Source organism: Microcaecilia unicolor, chromosome 5 (genome assembly GCF_901765095.1).
Source record: "Microcaecilia unicolor chromosome 5, aMicUni1.1, whole genome shotgun sequence".
Lineage (NCBI taxonomy): Eukaryota > Metazoa > Chordata > Amphibia > Gymnophiona > Siphonopidae > Microcaecilia > Microcaecilia unicolor.
In genome coordinates this window covers 208,153,495-208,172,981 of record NC_044035.1, presented here as the reverse complement: position 1 = coordinate 208,172,981, position 19,487 = coordinate 208,153,495, and the positions used below count along the sequence as shown (strand labels likewise).

General features: G+C 47.0%; 1 protein-coding gene across 1 annotated transcript in view; it reads left to right on the top strand.

Annotated features, from left to right (window-relative positions):
• The window catches only part of FAM192A (family with sequence similarity 192 member A), a 536,729-nt gene that overhangs the window by 204,615 nt on the left and 312,627 nt on the right, over positions 1–19,487 (top strand). The window contains exon 3 of the mRNA XM_030203727.1: positions 7,768–7,866. Coding sequence (XP_030059587.1) covers positions 7,768–7,866 — 99 coding nt within the window. The remainder of the gene's footprint in view (positions 1–7,767; positions 7,867–19,487) is intronic.

The window sequence follows — 19,487 nt, the reverse complement described above, 5'->3', positions numbered from 1 at the left end:
TACTCTCGCCTAAAATTCTACACATTTAAATATAGCACAGGCTGTCATTTCTGCTACAGAATTTTTATTACTTCCTTTCCTGTACCACTGATACAATTAGTGATGTGTAGAGCTTGTGTAAGGGGGGAAAGAGGGGAGTGATTAGGCGGGTAAGTATAAAAGGTGGACTTTCATAGCTGAGTGGGATGATGATGTGGCTTAGTGCAGCTATGGGTTCTCTTTGTAGGCCTTGTTGAAGAAATAAATCTTTAGAGATTTGCGGAAGTTATTTTGGGCATATTCCCTTCTGAACTGGGGGGGTGCTATCATTTTCATATTTCATCTTTAATATCATCACTACAAGTTACCTTCATTTGCCGAATGATTGCTTCATGAGCCTGCTTGGAATGAACTTGGAATTCTGCTTGCTTTCTTTCTTTTTTTTTTTTTTTGTTGCTTTTTCATTATGGAACTCTATCCCCTGGCAGCTAAGAGCAGAGCTCTCTTTTATAATAAATTTGTCAGCACTCAAAACATATGTTTTATTTAGTATTTGTTTCCATGGTCTTTTTTTCTAGGTTTGTGTCTCTTTCCTTTCCTTTGACTGGAGTTATTTTCCTTCTGTGTTTAATTTTTCTAAAAAATGGAGACAACCACACAAAGTAGAGGAACACACAGTCCCTACGTACACCAGCAAGAGAGAGTCCAAGGAGTAGGGTAGATAGGCTGTTTCAAAAAAATGAGGGAGACACCAGTTCAACAAGGTGATCTTTATTGAAACAACTCAGAAGATGTTTTGATGCCGAAACACAACAGCTGTGTCGAGTCTTCTGAGCTGTTTCAATAAAGATCACCTTGTTGATCTGACATCTCTCTTGGTTTTTTGGAAGAGCCTATCTACCCTACTTCTTGGACTCTCTAATTTTTCTGATACAGCTTTACAAACTACTTTGACTATTTTTTAAAATTGCAGTATATCAAATCTAAATGAACACAAGAGCCTGGAGCAAATCTGTATTTTTTGGTGTATGGTTGCAGATTACTACTACTATTTAGCATTTCTATAGCGCTACAAGGCGTACGCAGCGCTGCACAAACACAGAAGAAAGACAGTCCCTGCTCAAAGAGCTTACAATCTAATAGACAAAAAATAAAGTAATCAAATAAATTAGTGTGCACAGGAAGGAGGAGAAGGGTATGTGGAGGCGAGTGGTTACAAGTGGTTACGAGTCAAAAGCAATGTTAAAGAGGTGGGCTTTCAGTCTAGATTTAAAGGTGGCCACGGATGGGGCAAGATGTAGGGGCTCAGGAAGTTTATTCCAGGCTTAGGGTGCAGCGAGACAGAAGGCGTGAAGTCTGGAGTTGGCAGTAGTGGAGAAGGGAACAGATAAGAAGGATTTATCCATGGAGCGGAGTGCACAGGAAGGGGTGTAGGGAAGGACGAGTGTGGAGAGATACTGGGGAGCAGCAGAGTGAGTACATTTATAGGTTAGTAGAAGAAGTTTGAACAGGATGCGAAAACGGATAGGGAGCCAGTGAAGCGACTTGAGGAGAGGGGTAGTATGAGTAAAGCGACCCTGGCGGAAGATGAGACGGGCAGCAGAGTTTTGAACCGATTGGAGATGGGAGAGGTGACTAAGTGGGAGGCCAGCAAGAAGCAGATTGCAGTAGTGTAAACGAGAGGTGACAAGGGTGTGGATGAGGGTTTTGGTAGAGTGCTCGGAAAGAAAGGGGCGGATTTTACAGATGTTGTAAAGAAAGAAACGACAGGTCTTGGCGATCTGCTGGATATGAGCAGAGAAGGAGAGAGAAGAATCCAAGATGACCCCAAGTTTTCGAGCTGAGGAGACAGGGAGAATGAGAGAGCCATCAACAGAAATAGAAAACGGGGGAGTGGGGAGGTAGGTTTGGGGGGGGGGAATGAGAAGCTCGGTTTTGGTCATGTTTAATTTCAGGTGGTGTTGAGACATCCAGACAGCAATGTCAGACAAGTACGCTGAAACTTTGGTTTGGATGCACGGTGAGATATCAGGGGTAGAAAGGTAGATTTGGGAGTCATCAGCATAGAGATGGTAGGAAAAGCCATGGGATGAGATTAATGAACCAAGGGAAGAAGTGTAGATAGAAAAGAGGAGGGGACCAAGAACAGAACCCTGAGGTACGCCGACAGGCAGAGGGATAGAAGTAGAAGAGGATCCACCAGAGTGAACATTAAAAGGTGCGGAGGGAGAGGTAGGAAGGGAACCAGGAAAGGACAGAGCCCTGGAATCCAAGTGAGGATAGGGTATCGAGGAGTATGCTGTGATTGACAGTGTCAAAAGCAGCGGAAAGATCAAGAAGAATGAGGATAGAATAGAGACCTCTGGATTTAGCCAGTAATAGGTCATTGGAGACTTTAGTAAGTGCAGTTTCGGTTGAGTGGAGAGGGCGAAAACCAGATTGTAGTGGGTCAAGAATAGCATGTGAGGAGAGAAAATCAAGGCAGCAGGTGGTGAACAGCACATGCAAGTAATTTGGAGAGAAAAGGGAGGAGGGAGATGGGTCGGTAATTAGAGGGACAAGTAGGGTCGAGTGAAGGCTTCTTAAGGAGAGGTGTGAGCACAGCATGTTTAAAGGCAGTAGGGACAGTTGCAGTGGAAAGTGAGAGGTTGAGAATGTGACAGATAAAAGGAATAAGAGCAGGTGAGATGGCATTAAGAAAGTGGGTGGGAATGGGATCAGAGGAACAGGTGGTACATTTTGAGGAAGAAAGGAGAAGTGTAGTTTCCTCTATATTAACTTCAGGAAAGGAGGAAAAGGAATGTGGGGAAGGAGAGAGAGGGGAATGGACTAGTGGAGGGAGAGGTTGCGAGGTAGAGAATTCAAGGTTTATCTTTTGAACCTTGTCGTGAAAGAATTCAGCAAGGGTCTGAGGAGATAATGAAGGGGGAGTTGGGGGAGGGGGCACCTTGAAGAGAGAGTTCAATGTGGTGAAGAGAAGTCGAGGGTTAGAGCCAAGAGAGTTGGTCAGTTGGATATAATAATCCTGTTTGGCGCGTAAAAGAGCAGATTGGAAAGAGGTCAGCATGAACTTAAAGTGTAAGAAATCAGCAAGGGCCCGAGATTTCCGCCAGAGGCGTTCGGCAGAGCGGGTACAGGAACGTAGGTAGCGGATATTAGAAGTCAGCCAAGGTTGGGGTTTTGTACGCCTTATAGGGCGGGTCATCAAAGGTGCAAGAGTGTCTAAGGCAGAGGATAGAGTATTGTTGTAAGAAGAAACAGCCTCGTTGACGGACGTGGATGGTGCCACAGTAGAGAGGAGGTTTGAAACATGGGAGGATAGAGATGAAGGGTCAATATCGTGAAGATTCCTAGATAAATTAGATAAGATAGGATGGGACTGGGAGGGAGGAGATTTAAGTGTGAAAGTTATAAGATGGTGATCAGAGAGGGGAAGATCAGAGGCAAGGAAACTAGAGGGTGAACAGTTGGAGGAGAAGATGAGATCAAGACAGTGACCATTTTGATGAGTGGGGGAGGTGGAGCATAGTTGGAGATTAAAGGAGGATGTGAAAGCGAGTAACTTGGAAATATAAGAGTTGGAAGGATCATTAGCAGGAATATTAAAGTCACCAAGGATGAGAGAGGGGGAGGAAGGATCATGGAAGAAGGCAAGCCAGGCATCAAAGTCACTGAGAAAGGATGAAAGGGACTTATCAGGGGGACGATAAATGACCGCTATTTGAAGAGACAGAGGAGAGAAAAGGCGGATAGAGTGGACTTCAGAGGAGGAAAAACAGTGTGATTGAGGTGGAAGAAGAGGTTGAAATCTGGAGGAGGGAGAGAGAAGTAGTCCAACACCGCCCCCGCGACCAGCAGGGCAAGGAGTATGTGAAAAAAGATAACCACCATGGCAGAGGGCTGCGACTGAAGCAGAGTCATCAGGGCAGAGCCAGGTTTCTGTTATGGCGAGCAGATGGAGGTGACGCGAGATAAAGAGGTGAGGTCTTCCAGCCACTCCATTAGTAGTAGGAGGTTTATTTTCATACGCCTTTTCTTTGCAAGTGAGAGCAATATCCTGAATGGCATTTATGTCACAGCCCACAAAAAAAGGAGCAGAAAAGAAGAGCAGACCAGCATGATGAAGAAAAACAAAATGCATTCTATGTAGATGAGTAAAAATAAACTACATGTAACTTTCCTCTGACTTCCCATCATGCTGGTCTGCTCTTCTTTTCTGCTGTTCTAGATCTTACAGACTGTCTTTCTGTTTGTTTTTTTGACACAAAAAAAGGACAAAGCAACCTTACGGATAAAAACACAGCAGAAAGAGAGTGGGGATAGACAAATAGCCTTCCAACACCCTCTTGGATAATTTGAGGAGTTAGTGGATTTTGAGTGTCAGATAGCTGCTGATTTCTTGTGACTTCAGCAAGAGGGAGGGCACTGATAGCTGTGACCATTCCTCTTTTATGACTTAGAAAAGGGCACTGTGGTTTCCTCTCCTACTGTTGATCTTAGTATAATTCCTTTGAAAGCAAAATGCTCTTCAAGGAACAACTTGGAACCTCAATACCCTGGAGGGGAGTCCAAGTCTTATAGTTCCTGAGACAAGCCAAAGCCTATGGCACAGTTCTCGTAAAGTTAAAATAGATTGAATGAAGTGTGAAGGTACAAGTTGAGCCATTACAGCTATTATCTCCATTTTTTGTTTGCAGTCATACCAGCTGTTTTTTTTTCCAGAATGGTAGTAGAGCAGGCAATCGAGCTTCATTCCTGTTGGGGATACATAGGTGGCTGTCTCTTCCTATGGCCATAATGCCCTCATCCTGGTAGCAGCTATGCATACTATGCTACAGATCCTTTTAGATCAGAAAGTGGTAAAACTACTTCCAGAATCATCTGGAAAACTTCAAAATTGAAACCTTTATCAGTAATGGCGACTGTGCAGCCGGGTCTATTTTCAACAGTCTTTCAACTCGATAGGCTTTTCTGTTGCTTCTTTAGAGCCACCACATTTCTTTTCAGTTAACCATCTTGGGCATCTACTGGCAAAGTGTTCTCCAAGAGAGTTTTTATTGGTTACATCTTTTATTTGCCGAGAAGGATTCAGAGACATTCCCTTTGGGACATCTGGTTGTTTTGAGCTAGTACTCCTCTTTAAGACACCAAACAGACCTCAGCCTGAGTGCTTCACTTCCAATCTCTTGGCTTTGTGGTTATTCTCTCCTGGAAAGGGCTAATTTTTCTGTCAAGGTCTACACTTCTTAGATGAGATAAGTTACTAAGTCACTGAAAGTTTTCTTTTGTGTTCAGGGAGTATTCCAATTTAATTCTCTACATCTGGTTGTTTGCCACATGGAGTCTTGGTCATGGAGCTAGATGCAGGTGCTGGAATTGCTGGCAGCATCTATAAATATTCTTGTGGCATCGGGCTCATATGGAGTCCTTATGGAGCTTTTTGATTTCTCGCTGGTTGCTACAAGTGGAGTTCTAAGTGTGGTACAATAGTAGCTTTGATTCAGCATCATGTTTCAAGATGTCAGCCTTGAAGCTTCCATTTGGATGATGATGATGATGGATACCAGCCTGTTAACTGTGATGGTGCAGCAGTAGATGAACTGCATAAAGCTCCAGAGTTGAAAGATCAGGATGCTATGGACTGAGACCAAGCTACTTGTGCCAGTTGTTTAAGGTATCACATCATACCATATACAGGTGGCACAAGTAGCTTGGTCTCAGTCCATAGTATCCTGATCCTTCAACTCTCCTGAGCTTTCTGCAGTTCATCTACTGCTAAATGCCTTTTGCCTTCCTCTTCACTGAAGAGCATGGGGAGCATTTACTTCCTGGGAGCTTGCTGCTGCTGTTTAAGTCAACAGAAAAGGAGGTAAGAGAAGCATTTTCTTCTGCAGTGTTGATTGTCAGAACACAAAATATTCAAACAGGAGTTTTTAGCATGCACCACCCTGATCTAGAGGAATGACACCTGTTTCCCGCAGCCTGTGCAGTCATAACGGTTGAGACTGTCCATTGTAGACCCTGTGACGACAAGGACCAACAATAAGGTTCCACAGGTTTTTTTTCAGGATGGAATACAAGTAGAAATAGCTTGGAGGTTCTTTAAATTCAAGTTGTCATGTTTCGAGGTCACCTGAAGAATGGTTCTCTAAAACATGTAGTATGCCTTCTGTAATGTAGGAAGCTATACATTCTTCTGTGCATTTCTCCTGTTCTGTTAGAATTGAATTCTGCTGCTTTAGGCTCTTTGACATAATTCCTTTGACCCCCCTTTAAAGGAACATCTTGGAAGAACCTTGCTTTATACGTACTTATTCTTGATTTCTGTCTTCTAAGAGGATTTTGATCTACCAAGTTTTAACATGCACAGATTTCTTTTTCCAGTTCAAGGAAGCAGGAATGTTAATTAAAGAATTCTGTCCTTTATTCTAAAGATAGTGTCCTTATTTCAGGCATATCAAATCTTTACTTTGTGCTTCATGTCTGTTGTGTACTAAGTTGGGCAGACTGATTTTTCTCTTTGCAGATTTCAGGTAAGGCAAACCAACTCAGGTAATGCTTTGTCAACATAAATATTTAATTTCAAAAGGAAGGTACCTCTTAATGTTTGATTTGAAACTGGCTACCAGGGTTGTTTCGACCTTATAGATAGAGTAGGGATCTGATGCTTCAGTCTGCACTGATATAGTTGTTCCTTCTTACATTCACAAAGCATTGTTGGCTCCAGTTAGGAACAGAACTGTATACTGCATTTGGGACTGAAATTATTGGGGCAGAGATTTTGGTTATAGACTGTTATTGAGATATACCTATTGTACCTGTATGTAATAAGTAAATCACTTTTGTTGTACCACAGGCAGTATATGAAGAATCTAACATAACATAAGGAAGGAGAATTTAGGTCTTACCTAGTTATTTTCTTTCAGGCCCACCAGACCAGGCCATAGGCCCTCCCTGGGGCAATGGAAGGTTAAGTGACTTGCCCAGGGTCACATGGAGCTGCAGAGGGAATTTGAACCTGGTTCCCCAGGATCTCAACTCACTGCAACCTGCTACATTAACCATTAAACTTCGTCTTACCACAACAGCACAATGTAATTGTTCACACCGGAAACAGTAAATTCCGGTACTGTGTAAGCCACATTGAGCCTGCAAAAAGGTGGGAAAATGTGGGATACAAATGTAACAATAAAATAAGTAAAATTAGGCTACTCCTCTGTTGGTCATACTCTTTTATCAACAGTCAAAATCTCATCAGGTTCAACATACAGTTTGCTGTAATGTAGTGGTTCTCAACCAGGTCCTTGGGACGCACCTAGTCGGTCATGTTTTCAAGATACCCGCAATATGCATCCGCAGTATGCATTAAAGATTTCCATACAGTGGAGGGTAGTGCATGTTGACTTACCTGATGCATATTCATTATAGGTATCCTGAAAATCTGACTGGCTAGGTGTGGCCTGAGGATTGGTTCTTTAGTTTAGTTTTTTTTGTTTGTTTATTTTTTGCCATCAATCTGTTATGATGAATATTAATAGCATAAAAACTCAAGCAAAATGATAAACTTTTATGGGCCATTGCTTTGTCATGCAAAGTACTGAGCATCCAAGGCTGCAGTGTGGCTTTATTGGGCAAAGGACTCCTCAAAATCTTTCCATCTACTGGACGATGGCCACAGGCTCTGGACTGGTCTGGTCTGGTGGGACTAAAGGAAAGAAAATTAACAGGTAAGACCTGATTTCTTCTTTTCACATACTTTATTAATGTGCAGTATTTAATATCATACAGAATGTCCAGAAGAAGTTTATGATCCACGGTCCCTATATGAAAAGCTCCAGGAACAGAAAGAACAGAAACAGCAAGAATATGAAGAACAGTTTAAATTCAGTAAGTGCTTAATTGTCTTTATTTATTTATTTATTTATTTATTTATTACATTTATATCCCGCGCTTTCCCACACATGGCAGGCTCAATGCGGCTTACATAGTAACAATATAAATAATTACAAAGCCGTAAGAAGAATATACAATTTGTGGTAAATGCAACATTAATGGGGTTAACGGATAAGTAAATTGAACATGGGAGGAATAGGGTGCAGAAGGAAATGAGCGTTGGGAGGTAGGCATAGGAAGATGGAGAGGAATGGACATCTAAGCCAGTGCTGTATAATTGCACAACAAGCCAGATGCAAATATAAATTTCATATTGTGCAGGTTGCGGGGTTTGTATAAACCCTGCACACCATGCAATAGGTTCCATCTACTTCTAGACTGCGTGAGATTGTTGGTTACTGACGACTTCAGCTAGAGCTGGTAGTAGGATTTCCTGATAGTTCTAATCTCAGTTCTGTCTTTGCCAGTGTTCTGTGACCACATCAGAATCTGCCTCTTGCCATGGAACTGTCAGCTGCTGACATTGTGTAGTACAGCTTGGCTTCATGTTTATAAAGTTGGGAGATTGCACATTTAGCCATAGAGGACTTTGAACATATTAGTTCAATGGAAATTTTACCACCTCAGCTTTGACCATGTTCTTCTCTAAGAAATGCCACAGTTGAAGATAGCCATAGATATCCCACAACTCTAATTATAGTTCCTTGTCACTTGCAGCAGATGAATCCAGGAACTAGTGGGTTAAGTCCGCCTACCAGCAGGTGGAGATAGAAATAAACAAACTAAAGGCAGTGATGCCAGACGGCCAGCTCCTTCCTCAGTTAGTATGTCTCTATCTCAACAGGTGGTGAACGGCTTTTTCTGCAGCTCCTGGGCCGGTGGCCAGTTTGAGCCGGGGCTGGCGGACTGGTGGTGTCCCCTTTGGCAGCATACGCAGTTGCTGGGTCCGTGCTGCACCTCACATTCCCTCTAAACAGGCTTTTGCTGTTCCTTTCCTTCCCTGTTTGTTTCTGCCTCCTCACTAAAAAAAACAAAAAAGAACACAGAATTTATTTAAAAGAGAAACAGAGAAGCACAGGGAAGTGTGTTTTTGCTGAGAGCAGGTTTGTGTTACTGCTGTCCGAGTCCTGTTTTCTGTTGCCTGCTTGTCTGAGCCTGCCTCAAAGTGGACTCGGAGAGTTTTTTATTCTTCAGCTCACCTATCAGTTCCCGCGCTTTCCTGGTCCAGGGTAAGTCCTGCTGGGTTCCTATTCGGGGATGTGCGATGGCAGCGGAGGTGGGAAAACGCTGTTCCCGATGTGGGAAATGGCGTTCGGTGGCGGGCCTTTGCAGTGCGGGGTGCGCTGATTTGGCGGGATTCGACAGAGTGGTGACACCCCCTCCCCCAAGAGCATGTTTTCTTGCCCAGAGCCTGTTGATTCTCGCGCCATTTTGCGATCGGTCGCAGAGCCGGTAGCGGTTTTGGGCAAACATTCTTCTCCGCTGGTAGAGGAGTGGGGGGCCGTCACGCACTGTGAGCGGTGGTGCAGGTGCCATGGCTGCGACCTCCTCCGTTGCGGGAGATGGGTTTTCGCCAGAGTTTATTTTGCTACTCCATCAGGTGTTTGTTGAAAAGGGCCTTGCCCCCCCTCACGCAGCTGCAACAGCTTCGACCTTTGATTCTCTCAGGGGGTCTGGGGGTAACCAAGAGATTTTGGGTTTTTTCCCAGAGGATTTCTTCTCCCCCCTTAAAAAGCCTAGGCTTTCTTTGGGGTCTGAGGAGGGGTCCTGCATGGGGTCGCCTGCAGCTTCCTCCGTGGTGGCTCTCTCGGAGCAGACGGGGGTAGAGGACGTGGAGGACGGTGTCCTCACTGACCAACCGGAGGACTCTTCCGCCGTGAGGATTTTCCATAAGGAGGAGTTGTCCTCCTTTAGCTCTCAGGCGCTGGAAGCCCTGAATATAGAGGACCCTGAGGTTGCGGCTTTTCAGGCGGTCAACCCCAAGATGGCTAGTACCAGACGACCTCCTAAGGCCTTTCCGGTACATGAAGCTATTGAAGAGTTGATTTCAGCCCAGTGGGCGGATCCGGATGGGGGACTGAAAGTAGCCAAGGCTATGGCCAGGCTGTATCCGTTTTCAGCAGACCGTTTAGAGCAGTTTGCTCTACCTAGGGTGGATGCCCTGGTGACGACAGTCACTAAGAAGACTACTCTTCCAATGGAAGGTGGTGTGGCACTTAAGGATATGCAAGACAGACAGCTAGAGGCCTCTTTAAAACGTGCCTTTGAGGTGGCCACTTTGACACTTCAAGCTTCTGTTTGTAGTTCTTATGCGGCTAGAGCTTGTCTCAGTTGGCTACATTCTGTCATGGATTCGATTTTGAAGTCTGATATGCTGGAACTCCTCAGATGTTGCTGATGGATATTGGGCTGGCGTACTTGGCGGATACCTTCTATGATTTGGTCCATGCTGCAGCCAAACTCATGGCCTTGACTGATTTCTCTCGGCATCTTCTGTGGCTCCATCATTGGGCCGCAGATATGGCCTCTAAGCAACGGCTCATTAAATTGCCTTTCCGAGGGAAATTGCTTTTTGGGGAAGACCAAGAAAAGATTGTTAAAGATTTGGGGGATTCCAAATCTCAGTGTCTTCTGGAGGATAGACCCAAGTCTACTTCCAGGCAGGGAGAATCGAGGTCACGTTTCCGAGAGTCGCGACGGTATCACCTGGGGCAGTCCAACGCAGCCTTTCAGCATCCTCGTTTTGGGCAGCGTTCTTCCTTTCGCAACGAGAAGCGTCTGGCTGGACCCCCCTCTCGTCAGGGGCTTCGTCGGGCCTCCCAATGATGGGGTGCAGGTCTGTTATAATGCCAACTTTGTTAATATTTTACTGTTAATACTGTAAGGTATACACAAAAAGTGGCACATATGAGTTTATCTTGTTGAGCAGACTGGATGGACCGTGCAAGTCTTTTTCTCCCGTCATCTACTATGTTACTCGGGAGGAGAGCAGATCGGTGGTCGGCTTTCTCTGTTTCTTCCGGAGTGGGCCAGAATTACTTTGGTAAAGTGGGTCCTCGATGTGGTGCGAGAAGGTTACAAGCTAGAATTCTTCTCTCCCGTCACAGACTTTTTTTCTGGAGTCCCACTGTGTATCGCGGGCCAAGAGGACAGCGGTTCTGCAGTGTTTGTGAGACCTGCTAAGGATAGGGGCTATCATGCCTGTTCCTCCTCTCGAAAGGCGCATGGGTCAGTACTCCATCTTCTTTGTGGTATCAAAGAAGGGAGGGGCTTTTCGGCCTATTCTCGATCTCAGAAAAGTAAACCAGTTTTTGTGGGTTCGTCACTTCCGCGTGGAGACATTAAGGGCAGTTATTGCTTCTGTTCAACCAGGCGAGTTTTTGACGGCTCTCGATTTGAGGGAAGCATACCTATACATTCCCATTTGGCAGCCCCATCAGAGATTTCTCAGATTTGCGGTGCTGGGTCAGCACTTCCAGTTTCGGGCCCTTCCTTTCAGAATGGCCACTGCCCCACGCACTTTTTCCAAGGTCATGGTGGTGGTGGCGGCGTTCCTGCGAAAGGAGGGGATTCGAGTTCATTCATATCTCGACAACTGGCTGATTCAGGCGACGACAGCAGAGGAGAGTCGAGTGGTCACCGACCGAGTGATTGCGATGTTGCAATCCTTAGGTTGGTGGTCAATATGAACAAGAGTCATCTGGTTCCTACTCAGAGTCTGGAGTATCTTGGAGTGCAATTCGATACGAAGCGGGGGAAGGTGTTTCTCTCCGAGGGGCGAAGGATCAAATTGCTTTCTCAGGTACAGACCTTATTGACTCCCCGAATGTGGGACTATGTTCAGCTCCTTGGTTCTATGACGGCGACCTTGGAGGTCATTCCATGGGCAAGGGCTCACATGTGGCCTCTTCAGAATTTCCTTTTGAGCAGATGGTCGCCGGGCCAGGGACAGTCTCGCGTGGTGGCTTCAGTCAGCCAGTTTGCAGAAGGGTGTTTCTCTGGCATCTCCCAATTGGGTGGTAGTCGTGACGGATGCCAGCCTTGTGGGCTGGGGAGCCCATTGTCTTCATCGAGTAGCCCAGGGATCGTGGACCCCTCTCGAAGTGACTTCACCGATGAATCATCTGGCGTTGCGAGAAGTCATGAATGCGCTGCGGAGTTTTCAGGACCTTCTGCAGGGGTAGGTGGTTCGTGTATTCTCGGACAACACCACAATGGTGGCCTACGTCAATCGGCAGGGGGGCACTTGCACTCTTCCCTTGGCAGTGGAAGCGTCTTGTCTTCTAGTATGGGCGGAAGCACATGTTCAGAGTCTGTTGGCAGCGCACATTGTGGGTCAAGACAATGTTCAAACGGATTTTCTCAGCCGGACTCTTTTGGACGCAGCGGAATGGACGATGTCGGACTTGGCTTTTCGGCTGATCTGTCAACGTTGGGGAAGACCAGTAATGGATTTCATGGCCATGGCTTGCAATGCCAGAGTTCCCCAGTTCTTCAGCCGCAAACGGTAGCCAGGATCTGCAGGATTGGACGCTCTTCTCCAGCCATGGCCGGAACAACAGCTACTGTATGTTTTACCTCCGTGGCCTCTGATATGGAGAGTTCTTTTACGCATAGGGCGGCATCGGGGGCCGGTCGTTCTAGTGGCCCCAGACTGGCCCCGACGGCCGTGGTATGTGGATCTCGTTCGAGCACTCTGAGCCACCATTGTGACTTCCCGTGACTCCCGATCTGCTACATCAAGGACCAGTTCAGATGGAAAATCCCTCCCTCCTTGATCTTATGGTCTGGCTATTGAGAAGCGGCAGCTGAGGAAGAAGGGATTTTCAGGACCAGTCATTACCACTCTTTTGGGGGCACAGGAGCAGTCTACTTCAGCAGCGTACGCGCGATTGTGGAAAGCTTTCTCGGCGTGGTGTGTTTTGCATGCTGTATCGCCTTTTCGGGCAGATATTCCGGTTATTCTGGAGTTCCTTCAGGGTGGTCTTCAAAAGGGATTGACATATAATTCCCTTCGAGTGCAGGTGGCTGTGCTAGCTTGTTTTAGGGGCAAACTGGACGGTTCCTCTTTAGGAGCTCACTCTGATGTGGTCCGTTTCCTACGCAGGGCTCTTCGGTTTCGGCCTCCTTTGCGGCAGCCGTGCCCGGCGTGGCATTTGAATGTGGTACTGTGAGCCCTCCAGGCCCCACCGTTTGAGCTGTTGAATAAGATTTCTGAGAAGGATCTAACACTTAAGACAGTGTTTTTGGTGGCCATTGCTTTGGCTAGAAGGATTTCTGAAATTCAGGCTTTGTCTTCCAGAGATCCTTTTTTGCAGTTTTCTGAAGCAGGGGTGTCGATCCGGACGGTGCCGTCATTTCTACCTAAAGTGGTTTCGGCTTTCCATGTCAATCAGGTGGTTTATCTTCCGTCTTTTCGAAAAGAGGATTATCCGGGAGAGTGTGCCTCTCTACGTTTCCTAGATGTGTAGAGAGCCTTGTTTCGGTACTTGCAGATCTCTAACGAGTTTCGACGCTCAGATCATCTGTTTGTGCTTTTGTCGGGATTGAAAAGAGGTGAGGCAGCTTTTAAGGCTTCCATTGCTTGCTGGATTAGGGAAGCCATTGGAGCAGCATATCTGCTACAAGGGCGGGCGTCTCCAGTGGCCCTGAAGGCATATTCTTCTTGGGCGGAGGCGGAGGCCTTATCTCTGTAAGAGATTTGTCGGGCGGCTACTTGGGCGTCCCGTCCTACTTTTGCGAAGCATTACAGGCTAGACGTGTCTTCTCGGGAGGATGCGAGTTTTGTGGCGGGAGTGTTGGCGCGGGGAGCGTCGGCTTCCCACCCTACTTAAGGAATGCTTTGATACATCCCACTCGTTCCTGGATTCACCTGCTGCAAGTGACAAGGAAGGTAAAATTACGTCTTACCTGATAATTTTCTTTCCTTTAAAGCAGCAGTTGAATCCAGGATCCCTCCCTAGTTCAGCCGACGTTTTTTTTTTTCAGTTTCCGCTCAGTGTGGCTGTTTTTTCCTTCCTGGTTCTCTTTTGCAGAGTTCAGACAGATATGGGAACACGGAAAGGATTCCGATTTCTGGATCAAGTTGCAGTTGTTTCAAAGTTCTTATTTGGTTCTCTGTTTTTCATAGTGAGGATGGTTTCTGGTTGTTATTGGTTTCATATTTTTGGCCTTGGCAAATGCTTACGAATGACATGCTAACTGAGGAAGGAGCTGGCCGTCTGGCATCACTGCCTTTAGTTTGTTTATCTCTATCTCCACCTGCTGGTAGGCGGACTTAACCCACTAGTTCCTGGGTTCTTCTGCTGTGTTAAAGGAAAGAAAATTATCAGGTAACACATCATTTTACCTTCTCTTTCAACTCTGCAAAGCCCAGCATTGTCGCCTTACAAAGTTCTGACCAATGTCTGGATTGTATTTGATGGACACATAATGGTGAGATACTACAGCCTTCCAGCAGTGCTTTCCAGAACAGCTCCCCAAACTTAGTTAATGAGACAAAAGGAATGTCACTCCACTTCTGAAATTTTGGCAACCACAGTACATTCTGCAGTGGTATGTAGTCCTAGGCATTTTGTCCAAGGAGTACGTACTGCTTCAGGTTGCAGACCATCCATTCCAGCAGCCACTCAATGAAATGCTCTATTGAGCGGTCCCTTAGTTGGCAGGGTAGTCCCATAGGTGCTGTGGTGGCCATGACAAGGGCATCCTTAATGCGTCTGTTTCAGTTGGACCTTTGCAACTGCAGTAAAATCATCCATACAAAGGTGGAACCACTTTGCTGCGGCCTTGATTTACTTGTGCCAGGTCTTTCTTGGAGCACTTTATACAACCTTCCAGCAAGGTGGTTGGATGCTTTTGGAGTAGCTGTCTCGGTGGTCATGATGCCTCTATTTTGCAGTCATGGCCAAACCAGTGGAGGTGTGATTTTTTTTTTTTTTCCCCTGTTAAAATGTTTTTTTTATTATTGTAATTTTTTAACAGCCAACTTACACAAAGTAAACAACCTTCCCACTCTAGCCCACGCAGGGGCAAGCAATTACTGAATTAGTACATCATGTACATACTTGCAGACTGGATGGATCATATTGCCTTTATCTGCCGTCATGTTTCTATGTTTCTATTACCCTCTATATAAACTCCTCTGTATTGATCTTATTTTCAGTGGTCCTGGTAGCATTGTCCCTTACCCAAATAAACTTTGCATTATCATTATGCATTGCCCCCTACCCCAACCCCCCATCCACATACAGCCCTTTCATATCTTGGGAATGCCCCATGGTTCTTTGGGACAAGTTCCCTTACCCTCTCCTATCCCTTCCGAGCCCACATTTCTCCTCTGAATCCCCGCCGTCCTAAATGCTTGTTAAACGCTGTTGGTATCGAGCCCACCCCCCTTTATGTTGCAGATGCCCTTCCCTACGGTATGCCATAAGGTGTTCCATTTGTATTAACTGACCCAATTTGCATTTCCAATCACCCAATGTCAGGGGGTCTGTTTTCTTCCAGTGTTGTGCTATGAAGCACTTGGCTGCTGCCAGCCCCCACCGCATCAGTTTGCTCTTCTCCCAAGAATCTCTCTCATTATGTAATGTCAAGATACACACCGAAGGATTGCACACTAAAGATGTTTCAATCAGAATTACTAAGGCTTAAATCATAACAGCCTGCCAGAAGGGGACAACTCTGGGGCAGGTCCACCATATATGTAGAAATGAACCCAGTTGTGATTTACACCTCCAGCATAAATCTGATGTACCAGGTTATATCCGCTTCAGTCTCTCAGGTGTGTAATACCATCTGGTAAGAACCTTATATGCATTTTCCTACACCAATACACATACTGAAGCTTTTTGAACCTCTCCACAAATTATTTCCCAATCTTGATCAGAAATTCGACAGTTTAGATCTGCTTCCCATGGCCCCTGAAAGCTAAATGGCCTGGGATCCCATCCCCTAAATAATTTATATATCACTGATACGGGTCTGGGCACCCTCCTCAACAAAATCCACAGGTTTTCCAGATTTTCGATCTCTTGACGGTTTTCCCCCCTCCAACCTGAGGTTCCTACAAAATGCTGAATTTGTAAATATGAAAAAATATCCCCCCCAGGCAGGCCATACATGGAGCACAGCACATCAAAGCTCTTTACCTCCCCCCCCCCCCCCCCCCCTACAGAACATCTCGAAAACTCAATATACCTACTTGTTCCCACTGCGCAAATATGGCATTTTCTCTCCCAGGCCCAAATTTTGGCTCCCATTGCAAAGGTGCAAGTGCGGACATCCTATTAGTCTGTCCCCATCTCCTCTGCACTTCTCCCCACAACCCCATCAGATGCCTCACAAATGGATTTTGTATCCCAGCCAGTACTAATCCCACTCCTTCAGTAGTCCACAAGTAAGAACTCATTGGTCGGTGAGAGTAATAGGATTGCTCCACCTTACTTGCTGGCTTTGTTTTCCCCCTCTCCCAATCCATAATCATCCGAAGTTGAGCAGCAAAATAGTAACATTCAATATTAAGCACCGCCCTTCCTCCCCACTCAGAAGCCCCCCACAATACCCGTCCTGCCAAATGGGGGGTGTCTACCTTCCCTTATAAACCGCGATAGAAAGCCCTGCAATTGTTTGAGTGTCTGTCTCGGAACCACCACAGGCAGTGATTGAAATAGAAATAACAATCTAGGCAACACATTCATCTTCACTAATGCCATGTGCCCCCACCAGGAACGCCACAGTCCCTTCCATCAGGATAACTCCACCCAAATTTGATCTACGATCTTGCCTTAGTACTATACACTGTTCCCAAGTCCCTGGGGATCTGGATTCCTAAGTACCGAATGCTGTTCTTAGCCCATTTAAAAGCGAACATTGCTCTCAATCTACTTTCCTCCATGTGGTTTTAGGAAATCCCCAACAGCTCTCTTTTGTCCACATTGACCCTTAAACCAGCATATCTTTCAAATTCCTGAAGGAGCCTTAATACCATAGGTAGTGTCTACTCGGGATCTAAAGCAGCACATCGTCCGCAAACAGAGCGATGCGCTGTTCCATCCCCCCAACCATGATACCCCGAATATCTGGATGGTTATGTATGAGTTCTGCTAAAGGCTCTATATACAGTGCAAATAGGAGGGGCGACAAGGGACATCCCTGCCTAGTCCCTCTACCAATTGGGAAGAAGGATGTATATCCCCCTTTAATATTAGGGCATGCTTTCGGAGCCACATTTAGGACTGCTAACCAAGTGCTAAAATTGTCCCCAAGGCTGATGCAGTTATCACCTCCCACAAGAACCCCCAACTGACCCGATCAAAAGCCTTTTCTGCGTCTATGGCCAACATATCTGTACTAGTTTGGGATCTTTGCGCCTCCCATATTAAGTGGAGAGTACGCCTTATATTATCCCCTGCCTCTTTGGGATAAACCCAGATTGGTCTATGTGAATCAACTTCGGCAGTACCCTAGCCAATCTGTTAGCCAAGATCTTAGCCACTATCTTTGCATCCACATTCAGAAGTGAGATAGGTCTATATGAACCACCGATGGTGGGGTCTTTCCCGGGTTTAAGCAGAACCATCATCCCAGCCTCAGACATGGATTCCGGTAGCCCATTGCCCTCCAAAGCTCCATTACCCACCCGTACCAATAGGTCCCCAAGCTCCTCCACAAAGCACTTGTAAAACCTTGCCAAGTATATGTCTAACCCTGGTGCCTTACCATTTGAAAGCCTTTTTATCACCCCTTGCACCTCCCCTAATCTAATAGGTTCCCCATGCTGAGCTTTTTCGGATTCATTCAGACGTTTTAATGGAACATGATCCAAATAGCGAGCTATATCTACAGCTGATTCGCCCACAGGAGCACTGTATAAATCTTGGTAGTATTTCAAAAAGCATTTTGAGATATCTGAGTCCGCATAGTGCCATTCTCCCCTACCATCCCTCATCTTTTGAATAAGAGATCTCACTCTCTTAACCCGCAGATAATGGACCAACATTGCACTTGATTTATTGGCAAACTCAAAATACTGTTGCTTGAGCTTGGTTCTCATAAAATCAACTTCCGCCATCTGCTATTGTGCTATTTCTCCTCTCTTTTTTAAGATCCTCCCGTATCTGTGGCGTACGGTTTAATTTATGCAGATCTCTCCAGTCTTTGGCATCCGTGGTCAAACTCCCACTTTTTGTCTTATCTCTGTTTTCCCATGGGTCTTTAGAGTTCTCCGAGGACAAGCAGGCTGCTTGTTTTCACGACTGGGTTGACGTCCACGGCAGCCCCCACCAACCGGAAGAAAACTTCGCGGGCGATCCCGCACGCAGGGCACGCCCACCGCGCATGTGCGGCCGTCTTCCCGCTCGTGCGCGACCGTTCCCGCTCAGTTTTTTCCAATTCCGTGCTGGAGAGAGACGTGTTATCGTCTCTCTCTCTGTCAGCCCCGGAAACCGGATCGCGGCCTAGCCGCGGGTTTTTTGTACGCGTTCGCGTATCTCCTTTTTGATTGTTTAAAAAAAAAAAAGAAGAATGAACTGTGTCCTTGTCGTTCTTAGTCGCAAGGGCGCTTAGTTGCGGCCTTGTGGCCGCGCGGTCGTTTTCTTTTTCGGGTGTGCTTTTCACCGCCACCATCGACGACTTTGACTTCGCCGACACGATTTTTCCGTCGATGTCCTCGAAAGTCCCGAGCGGATTCAAGAAGTGTGATCGGTGCGGCCGGCAGATCTCGCAAACCGATACCCACGCTTAGTGCCTCCAGTGCCTCGGCCCGGAGCATAATACCAAGACGTGCACCTTGTGTCTTGGCTTAAGGAAGCGGACACAGGTGGCGAGGCAAGTTCTTCGGGACCGTCTTTTCGGAACTTGCGCCGGCCCTTCGACGTCGACGGCCGGATCTTCGGTACCAGTACCGATGTCGACGAAATCGGCGCCGACCCCAGGAGCACAGGTACCGTTGGCCTGCCGGTGACGGCGGGGGTGAGCGGCCGCGCGGGCAGTCAGCCCCGGCCACTCCCTCTACCCAGGGCCATTGGAACCGAACCCTGTCGGATCCGATTCCTCGAGGCCGGGGGGGGTTCTACCTCCTCTTCATCTCTGCCGCCGAGCACCGATGACGGGCACCGAAAGAAAGCCAAGAAGCACCGTCATCGGTTACCCACGGCGCACGGAACTGCCAGCTCCGGCACCTTGAGGGAGGACTCGACACCGAGGAAGCGGCAGTGCCGAGAGGAGCGTTCCCCCTCGGTTGAAGAGGTGTCACTGCGCCAGTCCGCGGGTGTTTCGGTACCGTCTCCTGGACCAGAGCAGCTTCCGACACCCACACCGGCCCCCCTACCTTTCCCGACAGCGGGCCTGGACGAGTGCCTCCGAGCCATCCTTCCGGGGATTCTGGAAGGGCTGATGTGCCAGGCTCTGCCAGCACCGGGGGTGCTTGCGCCCCCGGCACCGTTGATGGAGGCGCCGGCGTGCTCTGGCCTGATGCCGAGGCCTTCGACGCCGCTTGCGCCGCCGGTTTCGACCGCCACGCAGGTGGAGTCCCCGTCGACATCGATGGAGGGAGCTTCATCCCCGCCGGCGCGGGAGTCCACCGCTCGACGCCATCACCGAGGACGAGGTTC